Genomic DNA, 21,826 nt, shown 5'->3' with positions numbered 1-21,826 from the left:
GGAACCTTGGTTGCCAGCAAAGTAACTATACTTTGGCGCTGCTCTTGAATTCTTAGTTATTACCAATTTATAATTACTGAAGAAGGGGTAGTCCTGTGTAGGGACCTCTCCCATTCTTGGAGTTAACTCTTGCTTTTCTTTGAATCTGTGTTCCACGGGCTTAAAAACATTAATGAAATAAGTTAATAGGGACATTTTGTTATTATGAGTGGGTAATTGACATTTAGTTAATTTTTGATGTCTTGTTCTGTGGGATGGGTTTCTGTTTGTTTGTTTGTTTGTTTCTTTTTTTCTTCCAATACAGGAGTTTGCACTGTAGTCCAGGCTGGCCTCACATTCATAGATGTCTGCCTCTGGTTCCTGAGTGCCAGGAGTACTGGGGTGTGCCACCACAGTTGGTTCCTTTGATCCTTAAGAACAGAAATGTGCTGATAATGAATTAAAGTGACCGTATGCCAAGCCCTAAAGTGGATTTAATACTTGCATATTTTTGGAAATTTTAGAATGAAATCTCAGAAGTTGCTCTGGATCAAAAAGGACTTACCAATGACAGAAAAATTGCTTTCATTGATAAAAACAGAGATCTCTATATCACCTCAGTGAAACGATTTGGGAAAGAAGAACAGATTATTAAACTTGGTAAAATAATTTCCATGTGCTTAAAATTTTAATTATTATCCATTTTCTTAGATGGTCTACTGTGTACTAAGCAGCTTTAATATTGGAATGAATGAATGAGTTTCAGTCTCACATTTCTTCACTACCTTGTCACTCAATTTCAATAGCAAACTTTAACTCTGTGGCTAAATCAGCACTAAAACACCTGTTGATTAAAACCAGACTGGTTCTGGGTAGAACATTCAAGTATTTTCATTTTTCACAGTTTTGTATCTTTGTTATACAAACAAAGTAGAAATATAGCCATTATATTAATTAGGATGTGTCTGTCAGCTGATGTTAAAGATCGACTTTAATATCTGTTGGCACTAATGGACCATGACTATTCTTTTTAAATTCAGGAACCATGGTACATACTTTGGCATGGTGTGATACATGCAATATCCTCTGTGGACTTCAAGATACGCGATTCACAGTATGGTATTACCCTAATGCTGTTTATGTGGACAGAGACATTCTGCCTAAAACATTGTATGAAAGAGATGCAAGGTAATGTGTTGCCCAGGATTCCATATTGTAAATAAAGTTCTAATTGCCATACTAAGTTTAATCAGACATAACTAAATAAATTACGCAGCTAAGGGTGGTTAAAATTTATGTAATGGACTCAAATTGAAAACAAATTATGAACTATTTACTCATCTTTTATAAATGAGTATAATTTCTGAGGATTGTTTAATAATAGCTCAGGTGAGGTTTTCACTGTGATTTAGTGGTTTTTTTTTTTTTTTAAACCGGGCAGATTTTGCAGCAAGATATACTTTGTGACAATTACTCAGCGAATGCATTTTCATTGACTTTAAGAATTCCAATGACGTCCCCAGCTCCGAAAAATAGAAAAAAGAAAAAAAAAAGAATTCCAAAGACGTGTCTATTTAGTTGGACTTTTAAGTGATGTTAAAGGTAGATTAAACCACAATTGCTGATAATCTTTAAAAACAAACAAACAAAACAACACCTAAACATGTCAGGAAAATTATTCCTAAATTTTTAAGAGAAACATTTCTTTTTCTTCAGACAGCAGTAAGTTAGACTCCTTAGGTCCAAGCAGCAAGTTTCGCAGTGTATTTTTAGAGTTTAAGTTCATAACTATAACAAAACTAGGGGAACACCTAAGAAACAAAATAAAGGCTTACTTTTTAAAGTATTTATCAATTAGCCAGGGGTTATGGCACATGAGTTCAATCTCGGTATTCAGGAGGCAGAGGCAGGAGGATCTCTGTGAGTTCTTAGCCACCCTGGTTTGCACAGTGAGCTCCAGACCTGGCAGGGCTACAGAGTGAGACCTGGTCAGAAAAACAAGGAAAAACAAATAATGAAAAGATGTCAGTCTTCTTATCAAAGTTTGGACTACAAGAAAGTAATTTTGGAATTCACTGTGACTTATTTTTAATCTACTTACTTGTCTTTATTTTCAAAAACCAATAGCTAAGTTATTCGTTTTCATAATTTAAGGTTCAAGGGAAATGTTTGTCAGCTTTCTGGTATTGTAACGTAGCTGAGACGAGCAGCTTTATAAAAAGAAAAGGGATATTCTGACGAGGTTTTGGAGGTTCTAATTCATGACCAACTGGCCCCGTCGCTTTTAGGTAGTAGAGCGCATGGCAGCAGTGAGTGACGGAGCAAAATTGGGGATGAGTGGAGGGAACGGGGTCCTAGGATAACCTTCCCCTGCAGTGTCCTGCCCCTGAGCAGGCCTCCCTAGGCTCACCTCCAACTGACCCCTTTGGGGAACAAGCCATTACCACAGGGCTCCTTCCAAACAATAACAAAAGCTCACTGTAGAGGCCAGTAGGGGAGCAATCAAAGATGGAATAACTTTGCCACTTTAAATTGTTGATATATTTTGCTTCAACTGTATATCTATCTACATGTTTTATTGAAATGTTTATTTGAATATACATGGTGGGTGTCAATTTTGTTAGACTTATATGTTAGACTTAATTCCCAAATTGAATACATATGAAAAATGTGTAGAATGTAGCTTTAAGTTTTTCTTGTTTGTTTTCCACAGTGAATATAGTAAAAACCCACATATAGTGAGTTTTGTTGGAAATCAGGTAACTGTAAGAAGAGCTGATGGCTCCCTGGTACACATCAGCATTTCACCGTACCCTGCTATTCTCCATGAATATGTGAGCAGCTCAAAATGGGAAGACGCCGTAAGGCTCTGCCGCTTTGTTAAGGTACCTTACATACTGTGCACATAGTGTACACTAGTGTCCCCTTGAGAGATGAGTAACGGTAACATGTAAGGGTCAGGGTGACTGTGAGCAGTCACTTGAAGCAAGCACTTGAAGGCTTGTGGAGAAGTCAGACTCCTCAGTTTTACCCTCAGCGACTCTGACTTGCTACATCTGAGTGGAAGCTGAGGTACACATCTCAGCCTCCTCAGATTTTCTCTTGCATAGCTAAGATTAAGAAACTTTGCTTTGGATGAGCATTTCCTAACTGGTTGTATCCAGTATACTCCAAACAGGCTTGAACACGGCCCTTTTTATTAGTTGTTGGGTAACATCCCTTAGAATGCATGTTTGTGGGATGGCGTTTAGATGTTTTTCCATACAGTGGCTTGTTGGTGGCATTGTTTGAGAACCCACTATTCCTCTTTTTCCTTGTAAGTTATATTCCTTGCCACTTCTTAAAAAAAATAATTGGAAGCTCATATTGAGATATAAAGAAAAGAAATCTTTAATAACTAGAAACAAAACTTTTTAGAAAATTTTATTCAAAAGAAGGTCTCTGATGATAATGTTTTTAAATAGACTTAGTAATTTCTTTTTTGTTTGTTTTAGTTCGGGGTGTGTGTATGTGTGTGTGTGTGTGTGTGTGTGTGTGTGTGTGTATAAGGTTCTTACTTAGTATGTATCCCTTGATGGCTTTGAGCTTGCTGTGTAGACCAGAATGGCTTTGAACTCACAGAGATCTGCCTGTCTCTGCCTAGTGAGTGCTGAGATTATAAGTGTGCTACCATGACTAGCGTCTATGTAACTTATTTTATTATTGGTTTCTTTCAATGCCACGTTTCGTAATTTTTATTTGTAAATTAATTACTTAGTTGTATCACCATTAGAATTTAAACCACTGCTTATAGCAATACGTTATGAATCATAATGTAAATATCTGATAAGCAGGGTATCTGAAATGTGACCCTCAAGCGGGTTATGACCTATAGGTGAGAACTGCTGGTTTATACCTAAGATGCTTTTCAGATAATTTTTCATGTTTCACTTAGGAGCAAAGCCTGTGGGCTTGCCTAGCGGCTATGGCAGTTGCTAATCGAGATATGGTTACTGCAGAAATAGCCTATGCGGCAGTTGGGGAAGTAAGTAAATCATATTCAGGTAATGTGCAATTGGTTCTTTCTTAGCATAATTTGTTATATTTCTATTATTACTGACTTGTGATAGACATATTTCGCTTCCTCTTTTTAGATCGATAAAGTTCGGTACATCAATGCTATGAAAGATCTTCCATCTAGAGAGTCAAAAATGGCCCACATACTAATGTTTAGTGGGAACATCCAGGAGGCTGAAACAATACTTCTCCAGGCTGGCCTCGTTTATCAAGCAATACAGATCAACATTAATCTCTATAACTGGGAAAGGTAATAAGAACCCTTACACAGTCCCAAGACCCTTATGACCTTCATGTATTCTTCTGTCTGCAATTTAGACGATTATATTTTCTGGTATATTTAAAATTTTCTAATGCTACATAAGAATTTGTTCATTTTACATTTGTGGGTATCCTGTCTGGTGAATCTTAACATTTTCAAGCTGGAAAATGTCATTTGTGGAAATTTATGCTTTTTCTGAACTTGTTATTGATTAGAAATTGGGGTCTGAAGAAGAAAAGAGTCTTAAGATGCCTCCCAAATTTATAATTTCAGTGCTACAGAAGTGGTACTATTAGTAGAATTGTGTTAGCCAAGTTGAATTTGAAAGGCCTGTTATGAGCTAGGTAGTCCTAGTCAGTCATGGACTTGAACTCACAGGACTGGAAGTAGACTTGTAGACTCAGTAGCAAATGTAGCAGTGGAAGCAAGAGTAGGTACATGGACTAGAGAGTGTGAAGCGAGGCGAGCTCAACTGTACTTGTGTGTGGATGAAAGAAGAGAAACTTACCATATGATTCCATCAGTCAATCATCGAGAGGAAGAACCAAGGGGCTGGAGAGAGTGCACTGAGGAGGAATGAAGAGAGGTTTACAGTAAGGTGCTCAGAAGCATTCTTCACCCACTGAGCTTCATCAGCTTGCTCTGAGAAAGTGTAGGCTGCTCTTCTCTGTGGCACACTAAGGGCCTCCTATACCTCCTTAGATATGGATCTCAGAGCGAACAAAATTGTGTCACTCTATGTCCCAGAAATTATGTAGTATGAAACATACTTTTATATGTCCAAAATGTCTTTTATGGGCTTTGCTTTTCTCTGGGCTCAAAAATAATCCACATATCTTTTTTCTTTTATTGAAAATAGATTATTTTCTCAAATAGTAAAACCTGATTATGGTTTTCTGACCCTCTACTCCCAGTTCCTCCTCACCTCCCCTCCTCTCTGGATCTACTCCTTTCTGTCTTTCATTAGAAAAGAACAGGCTTCTAAGAAATAGTTACGGTTTTACCTCATTATATTTTATTTTGTTATATTTAACTATTATTTCTTAGAAGCCTGTTGTTTTCTAATTCTGAGTTATTAATTTTTGTTTTATCTTATAATATTTTATTTTGCTGTAGTTATGGTTTTATCTCATTATATTCTATTTTGTTACATTTAACTGTTATGTCTTTTTTTCCATCTTTATTAACTTGAGTATTTCTTATTTACATTTCGATTGTTATTCCCTTTCCCGGCTTCTAGGCCAACATCCCCCTATCCCCTCCCCTTCTTTATGGGTGTTCTCCTCCCCATCCTCCCCCCATTGCCGCCCTCCCCCCACCAGTCTAGTTCACTGGGGGTTCAGTCTTAGCAGGACCAAGGGCTTCCCCTTCCACTGGTGCTCTTACTAGGATATTCATTGCTACCTATGAGGTCAGAGTCCAGGGTCAGTCCATGTATAGTCTTTAGGTAGTGGCTTAGTCCCTGGAAGCTCTGGTTGGTTGGCATTGTTGTACATATGGGGTCTCGAGCCCCTTCAAGCTCTTTCAGTCCTTTCTCTGATTCCTCCAGTGGGGGTCCCGTTCTCACTTCCATAGTTTGCTGCTGGCATTCGCCTATGTATTTGCTGTATTCTGACTGTGTCTCTCAGGAGAGATCTACATCCGGTTCCTGTCGGCCTGCACTTCTTTGCTTCATCCATCTTGTCTAATTGGGTGGCTGTATATGTATGGGCCACATGTGGGGCAGACTCTGAATGGGTGTTCCTTCTGTGTCTGTTCTAAACTTTGCCTCCCTATTCCCTCCCAAGGATATTCTTGTTCCCCTTTTAAAGAAGGAGTGAAGCATTCGCATTTTGGTCATCCTTCTTGAGTTTCATGTGTTCTGTGCATCTAGGGTAATTCAAGCATTTGGGCTAATAGCTACTTATCAATGAGTGCATACCATGTATGTCTTTCTGTGATTGGGTTACCTCACTCAGGATGATATTTTCCAGTTCCATCCATTTGCCTATGAATTTCATAAAGGCATTGTTTTTGATAGCTGAGTAATATTCAATTGTGTAGATGTACCACATTTTCTGTATCCATTCCTCTGTTGAGGTACATCTGGGTTCTTTCCAGCTTCTGGCTATTATAAATAAGGCTGCTATGAACATAGTGGAGCACGTGTCTTTGTTATATTTAACTATTATTTCTTAGAAGCCTGTTGTTTTCTAATTCTGAGGTGTTAATTTTTGTTTTATAATATTTTATTTTGCTGTATTTTAATATTACACTTTAGAATTGGACAAAACAAACAGAGCTCAAGAGAAGACACAAGAAACAGAGACCCACTCATTCTCACACTCAGGAATCCCATAGAACCACTAAGCTGGAGACTGTAATCTATGTGCAGAGGGCCTTGATGGAGGTCCTGTGTATGCTGCTTCAGCTCTGTGACTTCATATGAGGTTTGATCATTTTATTTAGAGGACCCTCTGTCTCTTACACTCTTTCTTACCCCTCTTGGGGTTCCCTGAGCTCTGTGAAGTGATTTAATGGAGACATCCCACTTAGAACTTAGTGTCCCAAGGTCTCTTACTCTCTATATAATGTCTGGCTGTGAGTCTTTGTATTTGTGCCCCTCTAGTGAAGGAGGAAGCCTCTCTGAGGATGGTTGTACAAGGCACACAGATCTGTGAGTATAACAATGTCATTTGAAGTCATTTTATCACTATATATTTTTCTTTTTCTTCTCTTTTTATAGACCAGTATTATTTGGTTTTACCCTAGGTCTCTGGGCTGTCTAGTCTCTGGTTCTTGGTCACCTAAGCAGTGTCAGATATGGGTTCCATCTTGTGGAGTGGAGCTTCAGTCAGATCAGTTATGGCTTGGTCACTCCCAAAGCTTTGTGCCACCATTGTCCTTGACATATCTTGCAGACAGTACACCATTATAGATCAAATAACCCACATATCTTTCAACTATTAGAATTCATAACTCTCTCAGGGTTTAATTTCTGTAGCTATCCCTTCTATACCTTTTCCTTGAATAAAGCCGTAAAATGTATTGTGTTAATTTTGTGATTAATATATCACAATCTGTTTATACTCTCATGATACAACTGTTGATAAATTCACCTTCTCTGTCTTTGTGCTTCATTTACATGAGTTTGTTACTGTTGTGTCGTATATAGAAGATCAGGAAAGATGTTTGTTCTGCAAGAATGGTTAAACCACTTAAATTGTAAGGATTGAAAAGAGATAGGGTAAGAGTAATATTAGTAAACTATATTAAATAATAGAACATTACCACTAGAATTATATGAGAAATATGGAAAGCTAGTAATTACAATATTCTCTTTGTTGGTAGGGGGCAGTTGACATGCTCTTGCTATATAGTCTGTTCTTGCCACAAACTCACAACAGCCCTCCCACCTCAGCCTCCTGAGTGTTAAACACATCCAGCTTCAAGTGTTGTTTTTGAGAAAATATGTGCATTGATCAATGGTAGCTACTGTCGTTCATGTAACACTGAACATTTTAATACAACAACATTGTAATGGTCTTTATCTTGTAAACTTACTTTCTAGGTGGGATTCCATTCTATATCACTGATAATGGTAAATAGAAAGAGACTTATCACCAAGCAATTAGGTCCTGTAGTCCAGATAACATTGCCTGTATTCTGTTGGATGCTGCACCTCTTTAATTATTGTCCTTGTAGATATTTGTGTCATCTTCCATTTCATATAATGTATTCCTGAAGGAGAGAAACACTTTATATTACCTCTGTGTAATAGATATATGATATCCCTGTGCTTCCTATCCTCTAGTCCATGCAATAATTAATCATTTTGCAGTGCTCTAACGCTCCAAACATTGATTGGCGATGGCCAACTTACAGTTGGTTGGTAGTTATCCTAGCAAGGAGGTAGAGAACGGTGCCCGTGATGCTCCATAGCACCCTGTGAACCAGCCTTGACCTACCTGAAGCTGTCTTCCCCCAGACAGCACAGCTTCTAAGTTGTTATTCTCTTACCTATGCATTTCTTAGCTTCCGCATGTGACTGGGGTTGCTATGGTCTGGTTTTGTTTTCATCGTCTTCATCTTTTCTTTGGTATCTTATAAAAACCTTAGGTGTTTGAAGCTTATGCACATGTCCATACTAATTCCTTGCTGTTGACTTCAGTTTCCCTGCCATCCCTCTAGGCCGCTCACTGCTGACATGCCCTACCACCAAGTCTCAGCCAGAACCCTGCTTCAAGATGATTAAATACTACGGGGGTGAGAGAAGAGGAGGAAAAGAATGTATCCTGGGTGTTCCTCCATCCCTTCTCTCTGGCTTTGCCTTTCCTCTGCTTCTTGACTTCATCTATTCCCAATCAGAATTCTGATTACCTTCTATACACTTTAGAGATGTAAACAGACATCTCATGAGTGCTGTGTCCTGTTGGGAGTTACACAGCTGTCTATGTAACAGTGCCATTGCGTAGCATATGTTTTACATTTGAATTTCCTCTGTCTCCTTTCAGAGGAACTGATCTCAGGCCTCAGACATGCCAGGCAAGCATATATAAGCATATATTATCCTGGGATAATACCTTATCACTTCACTTGCATGAAGCTGGAAATTTGGGAGTTATTGTTGGCATCCTTCTTAGCCTCTGTCCATCTTAACCACTTACCTTCCTCGACCTCACCCAGTGTTTGTAACACTTCATAGTAGCACCCTTGTCTAAACTGATCAGAGTTCTCCAATGTGATGCCACCACTAATCTCCTTACCTCTAACGCGTTCCCTTCCTGGACACTATAATCGTAGTGATCATCTCGCAGTGGAACTCTAACCATGTGACACTTGACCTTCACCTCGTTTAAATGGAACCTAACATTCCTCATTGCTTGTAGTACAGATGTCAGACTGTGGCAAGGAGTCACTTCAGATAATCAAGGAAGTAATTATACCTGCCAAGAAACTTTAGAGAGACCCAGAGGTTGCCACTCTCTCCACATCCTACAGATATTTTTGAAACCATGTAGACTGTTTGTTCCTGTTGCATATTCATTTATTCAGCATATTTACTGAGTCTACTGCCATAGGTATATTTAGATATTTCAGAGAGATCTTCAAAAAAAATAACCTCTTTGGTAAAATGTGGTCTCTAAATATGTCTTGTGTTGTAAGAGGTGTTGGGTGATCAGGACTTTCGAGTCAGGCTGGTTTCATTTTATAGTCCATACTTACTGGCTATGGACAGAGTACTGAGGCTCTGTACATTTCAGTTTCCATATCATTAAGATGATGAAACAACTTCAAATTTACATCAAAATTGAACTAATTATATCTGAAAATACCTTAGCAAACTTTGTGACAGTTAATAAGCCTTTACTAAATAGTGTTATTAGTCGTGTGTTATGTATTTGTTGAGTACCACCAATAGACGGTAGGCACTGTGAATGGAGAGATGAACAAACCCAAGAAAAAGCCTGTGGCAGTGATTTTAATTGTAAAACTCTTAGCTGGCATGGCTAATATGAAACTTATAAGTAGGTAGGATAAGTATTATATATATCATATATAGGGTATGTATAAGTATGTATTCGTATACTTAGATATGGTAGAATAATAAATAATTAGGAAACACGTAAAAGTTATTCACATATAGAATAAGTGATAACGTGGTTGATTAATCATAGATTTGTATATCTGTGTAGCAGATGATGGTCCTGTTATTAATTTCTGTTATTGAAGTACCCTGACCAAGAAGTCACTTAGGGGAGAAAATAGTGGGGTGTGTGTGTGTGTGTGTGTGTGTGTGTGTGTGTGTGTGTGTGTGTTTAGGGAAAGGGGCTTATTTGACTTACATTTCCAAGTTCCAGCTCATCATTTTGGGAAGTTAAGGGAGAAACATAAGCTATTATACCCACAGTCAAGAGCACAGCAAGAACGGACACCCTCTGTTCCTTGCCTGCTGCTGTTCACGCTCAGCCACTTTCAGGGTCCAGCCCATAGAATGATGCTGCACACATTCAGGGTCAGTCTTCCTACCTTAATTAACAACTAAGAAAATACCTGACAGAAGTGCCCATGGCCAACCTAATGTAGACAGTTCCTAAATTAAGAGTCTTCTTGGTGATTGTAGCTTGTATCAGATTGACAGCTAAATAAAGCACAGGGATCTTTTCAAAAGGATCTTTTTACCTCATATATTTCTAATTTTTCCTAGGACTGGGCAGATGGTCATTCTCTCAAACAAAGGTCTTCATAGTTGAGGTATACTATCAAATGATGACTTTAAAATGTGTAGGGATTATGTATATGAAAGGAATTGTGTATATGCTAGGGCTTAAATGTATTCCTGCACTTTTTGCAGCAGAAAAGGCCCACACTGTCACACTGTGCAGGCCAAAGCTTCACTCCTTGGTGGGTTATTTGTTATGTGGTGAGTAGGAAGTCATGGCTATTCTGTACCAAAATCTTGACTGTTAAATCACCTTTGTTAAGGTCCTGAAACCCTACAGGGAGTGTGATTTACAGATGTAAATTTCAAGGGAGCTCCCAGCCTTTGAAGAATTATCAAATAATTCTTCAATATAAAACTATCAAAATTATGAAAAGGGTAATTCCTTTAAGGAATTGTCAGTCAGTGGAGAGTATGAGGCCGTGGTTAACAATGAGCATTTACAGATAGAGAAGAGAACAGCCTTACCAAATACCCACTGGTCATCAGGGCCGAGCTCAGCTGCGAAGTGCTTGCCACATGAGCACTTAAGGACCTTGGTTCAGACTCCAAGCGCCTGTATAAAAAGCTAGGTACAGCAGTGAGCCTGTAATCACAGTGCCAGGGGAAGAGGAGGACAGCAGGATCACTGGAGTTTACTGGCCAGCCAGTTTAACTGAATTGGCAAGCTCCAGGTTCAGTGAGAGTTTTCTTTAAAAAGTAAGGTATAGTGACAGATAGTGCTCACACCTAGCCAGATATTTATAACAACATCCCTGTAAGGCTTGGGGAATATCTCAAGATAGAGAACAGCTTCTAAATGCACTTTTCTGGGTGTGACAGTCACTGTAGTCTTGAACTTTGCAGCTGTGCTTACCTGCTCAAAACTTACCCTGTCAGCAATAGGTTTTGCTGGGGAGGAGTTCTATGGCCCCACCTTTTCTTGCTCTAATATGGGTTACTGATAGATTCTGGGATATGAGCAGTCATTGAATAATTTTCTACCATGGTAACACAGAGGACCTGGTTGTACTCAGTGGGTCACTTAATACACACATACAGACATGAATGTGGGAAAGAGATTTATAAGGATGGAAACAGGATGAGGAGGGAGATGGGTGAGAGATAAGAATAATAAGAATGCATTTTATACACATTTTAAAATGTTAATGAACAAATATAGTTAATTATGAAAACATTTCAAAAAGTAAAGTGAAAACCAATTGAAGATGACACCCAGCATCACTTTCTGGCTTACACACACACACACACATACACACACACACACACACACACACACACACACACACACACACACACACACAAGACTGTGCTTTGGAGTAGCTTTTGGTTGGTAGAATGCTTGCCTAGTATACACAAGGGAGAAAAAGAATATGAAGCAAAATTCATTAGGAAGAGCCAAAAGGATAAAGTTGAAAACGACCTTGTTATGGAAAAGCACATAACAAATAGTGTGAGGAACACTACAGTTAGCCTTAGCAGTGATCAGTTTTTGCAGTCTCCTCGCCCTCCCTTCTCCTACCATTTATTTTAAGGCAGACTACAATTATCACATTTTATCTGTGAGAATTTAAGTGTATGTCTCCAAAAGATTTTAGCAGCCATAATACCGTTACCATACATAAAAATTATCAACAATTATATAATGATCCCATTTCTCAGTTACCTAATAAGTGTTTTTTATGGTTTGAACTGGAATCCATAAAAGACCCACGTTTTGTGATTAGTTGGTATGTCTTAGACAGGTTCTAGTTCTTTTTGTGTTTGCTTATAATTTTCCCACTGTAGAAACTGGGCCTCTAGGAGCTCCTATCATCTCGATATTGTTGATTACATCCTTATGGTGTCTGTCTCCTGAATTAGCTACAGATTCATCCTAAATCTGGAGCCTCGTAGGTTTAAGCTTAATTGGAGGATAGGGAGAGGGACCATGAGTACTGTAGCTTGTGGAATGTAGCTTCCAGAATGACTGGTCCTCTGTAGTTTTCTGATTATTAGCAAGCATTGATGGTCACTGCTAGGTACCTTAATTCTACAATGGTAGAAGGAAGTGTTGAATGACACATTAGATTTCTTTTGAGATCCCTGACCTCTACCTCTGTTTAAAGTTTCTGAAGGGGATGGCTTCTAATTCATTTGTGTGTTACTCTGCTTGAAAACCATGCTCTTCCTGGTTGTGTATCTGGATTTCACATTTGTGTGTGGAGATTGCCTGCACCCTGGAAGAATGTGGAGACTAGAGACTTGTAGGTAGGTAGTTTATCTGTTTGGTGTCTCCTTTGTACGTTGAGTGTCACTGTCCTCTGAGAAACTCAAATTCGGAGAGGAAGAGTGAAAGCCCCAGGTATACATTAATCCTGTGTAGAGGTGTTAATAAAATAATTTCTGATCTTCTGCCAGTTATATAAAGGACTTCAGATTTATTCAAGTTATGCAAAAGATCATATTTGGAAGTTATCATATCTTTTTATATAACTTCTTCCTATTTAAAATACATGGACTTATTCCAGCCCTAGAATCTAATGTCACATTTGTTTGGTTGCCAAACCATTTTAAAACTAGAGACATACTGTTCCCAAAACCCTTATATAATTTGAAGTAAGCTCCCTCCAAATGTGGTAGAGAAACATTTTTTATCCAGTGTGTATGCATTTAGAGAGTACTTAAAATAGCACATATGTAAATGTTTACTTTTAGCCATTACTCCTCAAATAATGCATGTTTTATTGTTATAATAATGACAGTAATGTAGAGAATACTCAGCCTAACCTCTGAATACAGGATTAGATATTACGTTGTCTTTTCTGCATAATTAAATGTATTGATGTTTGCATACCAAATTACTTCCCTAGAATTTTTTAAAAGCCCCAATAAGAGTGGCTGCTTATGAGTCCTGCTTTCACTTTTGCAGGCAAGCTGCCCCAGCCCATCACTTACTGCAAGGTGCCAGTAGTGTGATTCAGCAGTCTCCACTGACACACAGCTCAGCGGGGTCAGAGGCTCGGGTGGATAGAGGCTAGGAGGAGTAAGGCACCTCGGCCCACTGCTCATGAGAGCCTCTGCTACTCAGTCCTTGCCTTTTATTTCTCATGTCAGCCCCCCATCCCTGACTCATTGTTCTCTGAAAGACTTAACTTTGTACAAAATGAGGGAATTCTGGGAGTCCATGGCGTCGGGGTTTTATTGCTGTGAAGAGACACCATGGTCACAGCAGCTCCTATAAAAGGAAGCATTTAATTGGGGATTGCTTATAGTTTCAGAGGTTAGTCCATGCTCATCATGGCCTAGAACGTGGTGGTACACAGGCAGCTATGATGTGGGAGAAACAGCTGGGAGTTCTATATCCAGATTCACGGGCAGCAGTGAGGGCAAGCCACTGGGCCTGGCTTGGGCTCCTGAAACCTCACAGCCCACCCCAAGTGACACTCTAATAAGGCCACACCCATTCCGACAAGGCCACACCTCCTTTCTATAGTGCTACTCCCGGTGACCAAGCATTCAAATCTATGATCCTTTGGGGGCCATTCTCATTCAACCTATTGGAACAATATCTAGCATATGTTGATATGTCTTAGAAGAATCATGCTTCTTCATTTTGGCATTACCATTTATAGTACTGCTGACTTACATTTTTATAATGTCATTGATAGCTTCTCAATTGCCTATCAATTGTCAGTGGATGTAACATTATCTACAACATTATCTATTTCAAGGTAAATTACCCTGAAAATTTTAAATTTACTCCGTGTGTGTGTGTGTGTGTGTGTGTGTGTGTGTGTGTGTGTGTGTGAGTCTCAGGGGCGGGGGTTGGGGGATGGGAGTGAGGTAGAGAACACAGGCCGCAGTGCAAGCATGGAGGTTAGTGGACAACTTTATGGAATTGGTTCTTTCTCTTCACCTCTATGTTGGTTGCAGGATGGAATACAAGCTGCCAGATTTGTATAGCCAGTACCTTTTCCTGCCAAACTATCTTGCTGGACCCCAAAACTTCTTTTTAAAGGTGTTATTCAGTTTGGCTAATACTGGAGTTACAAGTTACAAAATATTAACCTTTTGTCTAAAATAACAGATTGATAGTAGTTGGCTCAGATAATTCATAATTGTCCCATTCATGTCATGGCATAATAGAAAGTGTGAGGATTAGTGTGCTTTTGACTACAACAGTGACGGTCACCTGTGCCTTAAAACATGGCATTGAACAGTGTAGAGACACATGCTCCACTTGGGTTTTCTTGACTCAAGTCCTGTGAATCATGAACAGCATTTTGACTAGGCTGAGACCCTAGTCAAATTACACAGACGCCGGGCTGGGATAATCTTTTCACCTCCTTGCAGATGACCACTGGGATAAACGTAATTCTTTGGTGTGGTGCTAGTGCTAGTGTTTTCTTTTCTTTTTCTTTTTTCCTTTTTTTAAAAAAGTAATTCTATTAAATAAAGGCTTATTTTAAAATAGTTTAGTTTTATAGATATACTGAATTATAAAATTTCAGTGGTGTTTTAATATTTTCTTTAGATGTTTAAATTTAATTAATTGATTGATTGATTTGTGCTCATGTGCATCGGTGGAAGACAACTTCGGGAAGTTGGTTCTGTCCATCATCAGGCTTGGTGGCCAGAACCTTTACCTGCTAAGACACCTTGCCAGCCTAGCATGCCTCTTCCAAGATTCAGTAGTAATAGCATTTACTCACAGTGGTTTTAATATCAGTTTTGTAGTTTATATATTTTTAATTTGATATAGTAATATCACTTTTTATTCTATAAGTTTGTTATAGATTCATAAAATGTTGCATTTTATGATGATTTACCAAAACTTTTTTGAGTGTTCTTCATACATGTCCTCTGCAGTACTCACTGAAGGAAATGCAAACTAGATCTCTGTTCAAAAGATGTAGTATAGACTGGCGGAAGTCCATAATACATACCTACCTTATAACTAGTGCTAGCAGAATAGTGTGCAAAAATGCTGTATTTGTACGAGAGGAGCTGGTCAGTAAATAGGGGTCATATCTCATGTGGGCCTTGTAAAATACATAGATGGCGACAACAGAAAATGGCTTTCTATTCTGCAGGGTAAGCAGAACGGTCATTTGTCCTATCTCTGACTTCAGAACTCTGTTGTGTAACAACAGAAATATTGACAATATGTAACTTCTCATTATAGGGCACTGGAATTGGCTGTAAAGTACAAAACCCATGTTGATACAGTTCTTGCTTATCGTCAAAAGTTTTTGGAGACATTTGGTAAACAGGAAACGAATAAACGATATTTGCAATACGCAGAAGGCGTAAGTATTATACAGTGTTTACAGTAGTATGTATGCCTTATGTAAACATCGTATAACAGAAGTTGAGCGATTCATACTCTAATTTCTTTAATAACGCACATCAGTTTTTATGATAATTTGTTTTGAGGTTGGTGCTATTTGATATTTTTAGGTAAATCATGTAGATATCTAGAAAGCTAACTCTTAGATCTGTTTCCCCTTGTTTAGGAAAAACACACACGCCCAAAACACCTTACTTCCACCAATGAAATTTTAGCTTATTTGTAAGACATTTTTATTCTAAACTGTGTAGTCTGTGACTTTGTACACTTGATTGTACTTGCAGAGGACAGAAGAAAGCATCAGACCCCTAGAGTTAACAGGCACTTGTGAGGGCCCAACATGGCTGCTGGGAACCACACCTGCACCCTCTGCTAGAGCATCAGGTGCCGTGCAGCCATCTCTGGCTCAAAACTACATTTCAAATAGCCAAACTGCAGCGTCCTTTCCTCCTTCCTATGCGACATGTACAGCTGCTGACGCATGGTATCTCAGTTGGAAGCTCAGCCAGAGCCAGGGGCTCTGGGGGTTTGTTAGCCCAAACAGGCTGCTGTGTAGCAGGCCACTTCCATCTTCTCTGGTGTTCTAGCCTCCTGCTTTTCCTCCTCGTGGACGGCATTTGAAAGTTAACAACAAAAGTCACAAAATAGGATTAAAAGAAAAAAGAAGTTAATTAAAACTTTCTGACTATTGATGTAAAAGTTAAGCATAGGAAAATAGCTTGTGTGGCCAGCATCTATGTGCTGATGTTCTGGTATCATTTGGGTCTGCCACCCAGTTATCATCCATAGTTATCTACTGTGCTAAAATTACAGCCATATATATTATCTCATAGCTAAGAGCTGAACAGATGTGTGCCCTTACCAGCACAGAGAGAGAGGTCCATCCTCTGCCCTTCCTACCAGAACACAGGAGAGAGAAATTCAGCTTTACTGAAGACAGCTCTTTTAAAACAGATTGAGTAGTACGTGTGCATCCATTGGAGTGCTTGTGGAGGCCGGAAGAGGGCGTTGGAGCAGGAGCTGGAGTTGTCAGGGACTGTAACCACCTGATGTGAGTGCTGGGAACTGAACTCTGCCAGAGCCACAGCTCTCCTAACTGTGGAGCCACCCCTCCAACCTCCTGGAGACAGCTTCAGATCAGATCAGAGAGGGCACAGAAAGATGACTCCAGGCCCCACGCCCTAAGTTTGTTCCCATTTGGTTACCTTCCCTTGGTTTCCTGTCTGAAGAATCTGAAACTGGTACTTGTTGTATCCTGTCGTATCTGACAGCCTCTTGTTTGTGAAGGGGCCGTATTAGCTGCAGTTCTGAGCCGTTGCAATGGCGTTTGGTTCCTGTGCCATGCGCATTGCACACACCGATAAACTGGCTTGCTTCTCTTGTTAATCTGTCCTTCATTACAGGAATCAATGTCACTATGAATTTAGGAGAGTTGAGGAAAATTGCCCTTCCTGACGTCTTCTAAGGTGGCTGTGGGAGGGGACATTTGGAAGGAGCAGAAACTAGAAGAGAGATAAGGGTGCATTTGGACAGGAGAGATGTCAGTAGTAGTAATCAAGGCCCCCAAAATGCTCCTGTCTCAAGGCCTTTTTCTTCCCTTTCTTGGTTATGCAGTTGCCTCTTCAAATCTTAGTTTTCCATTACCTTCACTGACCATTAAATTGAAAAACACCTAGAAATTCAACAAGCGATCAAATGGTCATGTGACTTCCTATTTTATACCAGGCACTCACTGTCTCCTTCCCCTTACATAATTTTAAAAATGTATTTATTACCTGTCTCTGTGTTTATTATCTCGATGAAGATAGTGGTTTTTAATGTTTTCGTCCGTTATTGAACCCTGTCCTTAGGTCAAGGCTTGACATAAACAGGGGTTCCATATTTGTTGCATAGAGAAGGCTATAATACAGGATAAGGATGCAAACAGCTGAGAGCTTCAGCAAAGTTCCCAGGCCCAAGGCTGTAGGTCAGTTATAGAGGCCTTGCCTAGCATATGTGAGCCATTGGCTCGATCCCTCGCTTCACATCAAACACACATTTCTGAAGTGTAGCTGATGACCAGTCAGCCATAGCACAGTGCTCTGGAGAGAGAATGGGGCCTGAGTGAGAAGACTGAGTGTGGAAGCTCTCAGAGAGAGTCAGGCAGGAGATGAGAAGTTGGTGAAGAGAAGGACTTGACTCTGTGGTTCCTGAAGGCAGTGTCCTTGAGGAGTGAGGGATAAGAAGAGGGTAGCCTGAGGCAGAAGGAAAACAGGGTGAGGGCTGTTAGGTAGCTGAGTAAAAGGACAGTGAATTCATTCATGGCTGATTGCCTCGGTATTCTCGGTTTAATTAGGCAGCTGCCCTTTACTAAGAGTAGGCAAACTGGGCACTAAGACAGAGAGCCATTAGACACGGATTATTTAAACGCTTTTATGCAACTAAGAAGTGACTAGGGATCAAGGTAAGTTCCAAATAGTTTGGCACTCCCTATAGTAGAGAGTACGGCTTTTGATGTAGACACTTGAAACTGTCAGAGAACAAGCACTCTTACCTAAAACAGACTGTTAAAAATATTTTTATTAGGACTAAATTATCTGTAGAACACAGTCCTAAAACTGGATAAATGTCAGGTGAGATGAGACAGTCATCTTCTGCAGGAGACCATCGAGTGATGCATTCACTTGCGTTTCAGCCCGGAACCGATGACGTCCTGAGCTGAACTGCAGGGCTGGCTGCAGGGCTGGCTGCAGGGCTGGCTGCAGGGCTGGCTGCAGGGCTGGCTGCAGGGGCAGCACTGCAGCAGGTGCTCCGTAGAGCTGTACCTCGGCTCACTAGCGAAACAGACATCAGTCAGTGTACGGCTGGAAGAAGGTCGAGGCAGGCAGCAAAGTTTGTCTCCCTTTTTATAACAGCTTTGTTAAACATGGAAGTGCATGCATTGCCATTTAAACTAGCAAGCTGTGGCCCGATGGAAACCACTCTTTCAATAGTCTAATATTTGTCTTGCTTTTCTGCAGGCTGTCATTGGATTCTTAGTACAGACAGTGATCATCTAGGCTAAAAGACATTCTATTAATTATTAATCAGTCTGTCTTATATATTATAAGTATGTACAATTATTTTTACGGTTACCAAAATATCAGCAAATTACTTAATGGAAATTTAGACAAAATTTGGAATAAAAAAATAACTAAATGATTTCATCAAATACTAGTAGCGCAAAATAGTCATGCAGTTCCGTTAGGATTGAGCTAATCTCTCAGTGTCTAAAGAGGAGTCTGCTCAAGCAGCCGTGCTGCTTTGGTCTGGTTTACTGTTTACTCAGTGCTCCTGTGCAAAGAGGTAAAGCCTCTTCATTTCTGACTGAGTCTTAGAGCTTTGGGTCTGTTTCACAGTTTGAACTTAGTCTAGAACCCAATTTTTCTCATGTCTTGCCTCAGAAGACACACATTCCTAAATAAGTGATCTCCAAATTTGTTTAACAGTGGATTCCTAAAGAAATAAATATTTCCAAAGAAATTTCTCATAGAACTCAGGGACAGAGGAGTCCTTTCCCTATATCAAATCCAATGAACTTAGAGATGAGTCTAAGCTAGGGTGTACGTGCCTTTGTCAATGGATAAAAGAGAAGCACATAAAACTCTTTTTGTTACCTCTTGTGTCTCCCAATCATGCCTGTCATCTGCTTCCTCTGATGGCTTTCATCAGTTAGTGAGTAACCACACCCTTGTCACTTTAACACACCATGGAGCCACTTGTGAAACAACATTCCCTTGTCTTTCCTTGCAAGCTGGACTTCTAATGGCTTAGATGTCCACAGCAGAGCTGGTGCAAGCACACCCTAGTTGCTTCCCTGCCCAGTTTGCCTTTGTTGGGGTCAGAGTTGCTGCTTTACATTGTCCCTAAGCTCCTGTGCAGATTCTGAAGTTCTGTGGCTGTTTCCATGTGCTGTGTACAGAGCTGCACGGAATTTTGGTCTTATGAATCTCAGAATGAGTCTTTCTTGTACTTTATAACCATTCTCTTGATCCCAAAGGTAGCTTGTGGGTTTTCAGCATTACTTCTCACTAACGTCTCTTAATACCTTCTCTGTCCGTGTTCTGGAAGTCATATATCCCATTTTTATTTACTCTTGGTTACTTTAGATTGACCAAAAACACAGGATATAAATACAATTCTCTTTTCCCTTCTGTTGTAGCTCCAAATAGACTGGGAGAAAATCAAAGCGAAAATCGAGATGGAAATTACGAAAGAACGAGACCGGTCATCCAGCGGCCAGTCCAGCAAGAATACGGGCTTAAAGCCCTAAGTGCCATGCCAACCTCTACCTAGTGCGGAATAACCAAAGATGTGCATGTTTTGTTTGCTTAAAAAAAAAGGCATAATTTTAAGGCTAGTGGTGTCTCTTGATGGTAGAGCACTTGCCTAGCATGCATGAGGCCCTGGGTTTGATCCCCAGCCCTGTCAAAAGAATAAGTGTATGCACTTTCTGTGTATTTAATACTTAAGGTACATTCAGGAAGATTAAGCACAAAATAACTTACACAATTCCATCATTTATATTTTTCTAGTCTAATAATTAAGAAAATATTTCTATATGCTTATCTATGCCCTAGGAGTGTGGATTACATTCCAGTTTTTTTTTCATTTCTTTATTTCTGGTTCTTCAGTATGAATAGCTATTAATTCTTATAATAAAGCCTTGAGTTATTTACAGTGTATTTTATTGTTCGTTTCTACTTGATATATAAATTATAAAGTATCTCCCATACTTTATAAAACAAAAATACAGGAGGAAGGGTTTGAGGAAAATGTTACAGTGTAGACAGTTGTATACTGAAGCTAATAGTTCAAATAGCAAAAGCTGGGAGCAACTCCGATGCCCATCAGCTACAATTAGATAAAACCAGGGTATTCACGTGCAGGGGAGTTATTCTCTCAAAAGGACTGAACTGTGGTACATGCTGCAACATGGATGGGCCCTGGAGAACTTCCACTAAGTGAAGTAGACTGGACATAGCACAGATGTCAGTCAGTCCTGCAGAGCTTACCCAAGACAACTGGAATAAGCAAGTTCTTCTGGTCAGAACAGAGACAAGAGGACAGGCACTGGAGGAAGGGAACTCAGGACTGCATTGTGCAGTTCCTGTTTTGGGGTGAGGGAGTCCTAGAAATTGGTAGTGGTGATGGTTAACACTGTGGATGTTGTAAACCTCTGTTGTCCTCTTAAAAGGATTCAAATGGTAAGTTTTCTTTCCAGGTTTTCTGTTGTTTTTTTACTCTATTGAAAAAAGTGGGCAAACTACATTTTCTTCATTCCTCCCTGACTTGAGAATATTTGTGCTAAGCCCTAGAGTCTGAGTTTTCAAAACTCTCCTCACTGGATGAACCTATTTGGCTGGCTTTAATCTAATGCATCCCCAAATCCCTAAAAGCTTTTTAACAATGCCACAGACATCCCTCTACAGTGTCCTTGAGCCAGCTCTGTGCATCACAGAGCTCATGAACACTCACAGGGGAAAATACCACCCCTGGCCTCCACGGTAACTGCTGATGCAGGTTTTGTTCATCGAAATGCCCGTAGTTCCAACAAGTACCTTTTCTTTTATAAACGGTTAGACTGCTCAATTCAAGTCCAGAGTTTGGATACATGAATATGTTCAATTCATGAAGTTGAGAAATTGACTTATATGTATTACATGCTTTCTACATTGTTACATTTCAGCGTAATGTTTCAAAAGAAAAAATGGCTAAAGGGTTAAATTTTATGTTTAGTATATTTATCACAATAAAAAAGTTTAAAAAAAATGATAAAGTCTATTTGTGTTCTTTGATATCTTACAATTCAGTTTATTCTTAACACTGCCTACCAGAGTCAGCAGTGGACACCACAGGCCACAGGTTGCAGCTGGACTGTGTTTTCTTCAGCTATCAGTTGCCCTGAGTCCCCAGCTATCTACACTTGTATTTGACATGGCTATACATTGGGGGCCCCCATAAACCCCTCCCTTTC

At 39.7% G+C, this 21,826-nt stretch overlaps 1 protein-coding gene across 5 annotated transcripts in view; it reads left to right on the top strand.

Annotated features, from left to right (window-relative positions):
• Positions 1 to 21,621, top strand: part of Ift80 (intraflagellar transport 80) — a 95,373-nt gene extending 73,752 nt beyond the window's left edge. For 3 of the 5 annotated variants that reach the window (XR_015660792.1, XM_087619499.1, XM_087619500.1), the window contains 7 exons: positions 504 to 639; positions 1,020 to 1,167; positions 2,693 to 2,864; positions 3,914 to 4,003; positions 4,113 to 4,285; positions 15,667 to 15,790; positions 20,012 to 20,534. Coding sequence is in view for 4 of the 5 variants with exons in the window: in XM_087619499.1 (XP_087475625.1) it covers positions 504 to 639; positions 1,020 to 1,167; positions 2,693 to 2,864; positions 3,914 to 4,003; positions 4,113 to 4,285; positions 15,667 to 15,790; positions 20,012 to 20,122 (954 nt within the window). In the remaining variant the exon portion in view is untranslated. Of the gene's footprint in view, positions 1 to 503; positions 640 to 1,019; positions 1,168 to 2,692; positions 2,865 to 3,913; positions 4,004 to 4,112; positions 4,286 to 15,666; positions 15,791 to 20,011 lie in introns of all 5 variants that reach the window. The other 2 variants (NM_001013911.2, NM_001439462.1) reach the window with 1 other exon arrangement.
• Positions 21,622 to 21,826: the final 205 nt, after the last annotated feature.

Source organism: Rattus norvegicus, chromosome 2, assembly GCF_021556685.1.
Source record: "Rattus norvegicus strain SHRSP/BbbUtx chromosome 2, alternate assembly SHRSP_T2T, whole genome shotgun sequence".
Lineage (NCBI taxonomy): Eukaryota > Metazoa > Chordata > Mammalia > Rodentia > Muridae > Rattus > Rattus norvegicus.
Note: the sequence above shows the minus strand (reverse complement) of the source record. Positions and strands in the feature narration are given on the sequence as shown.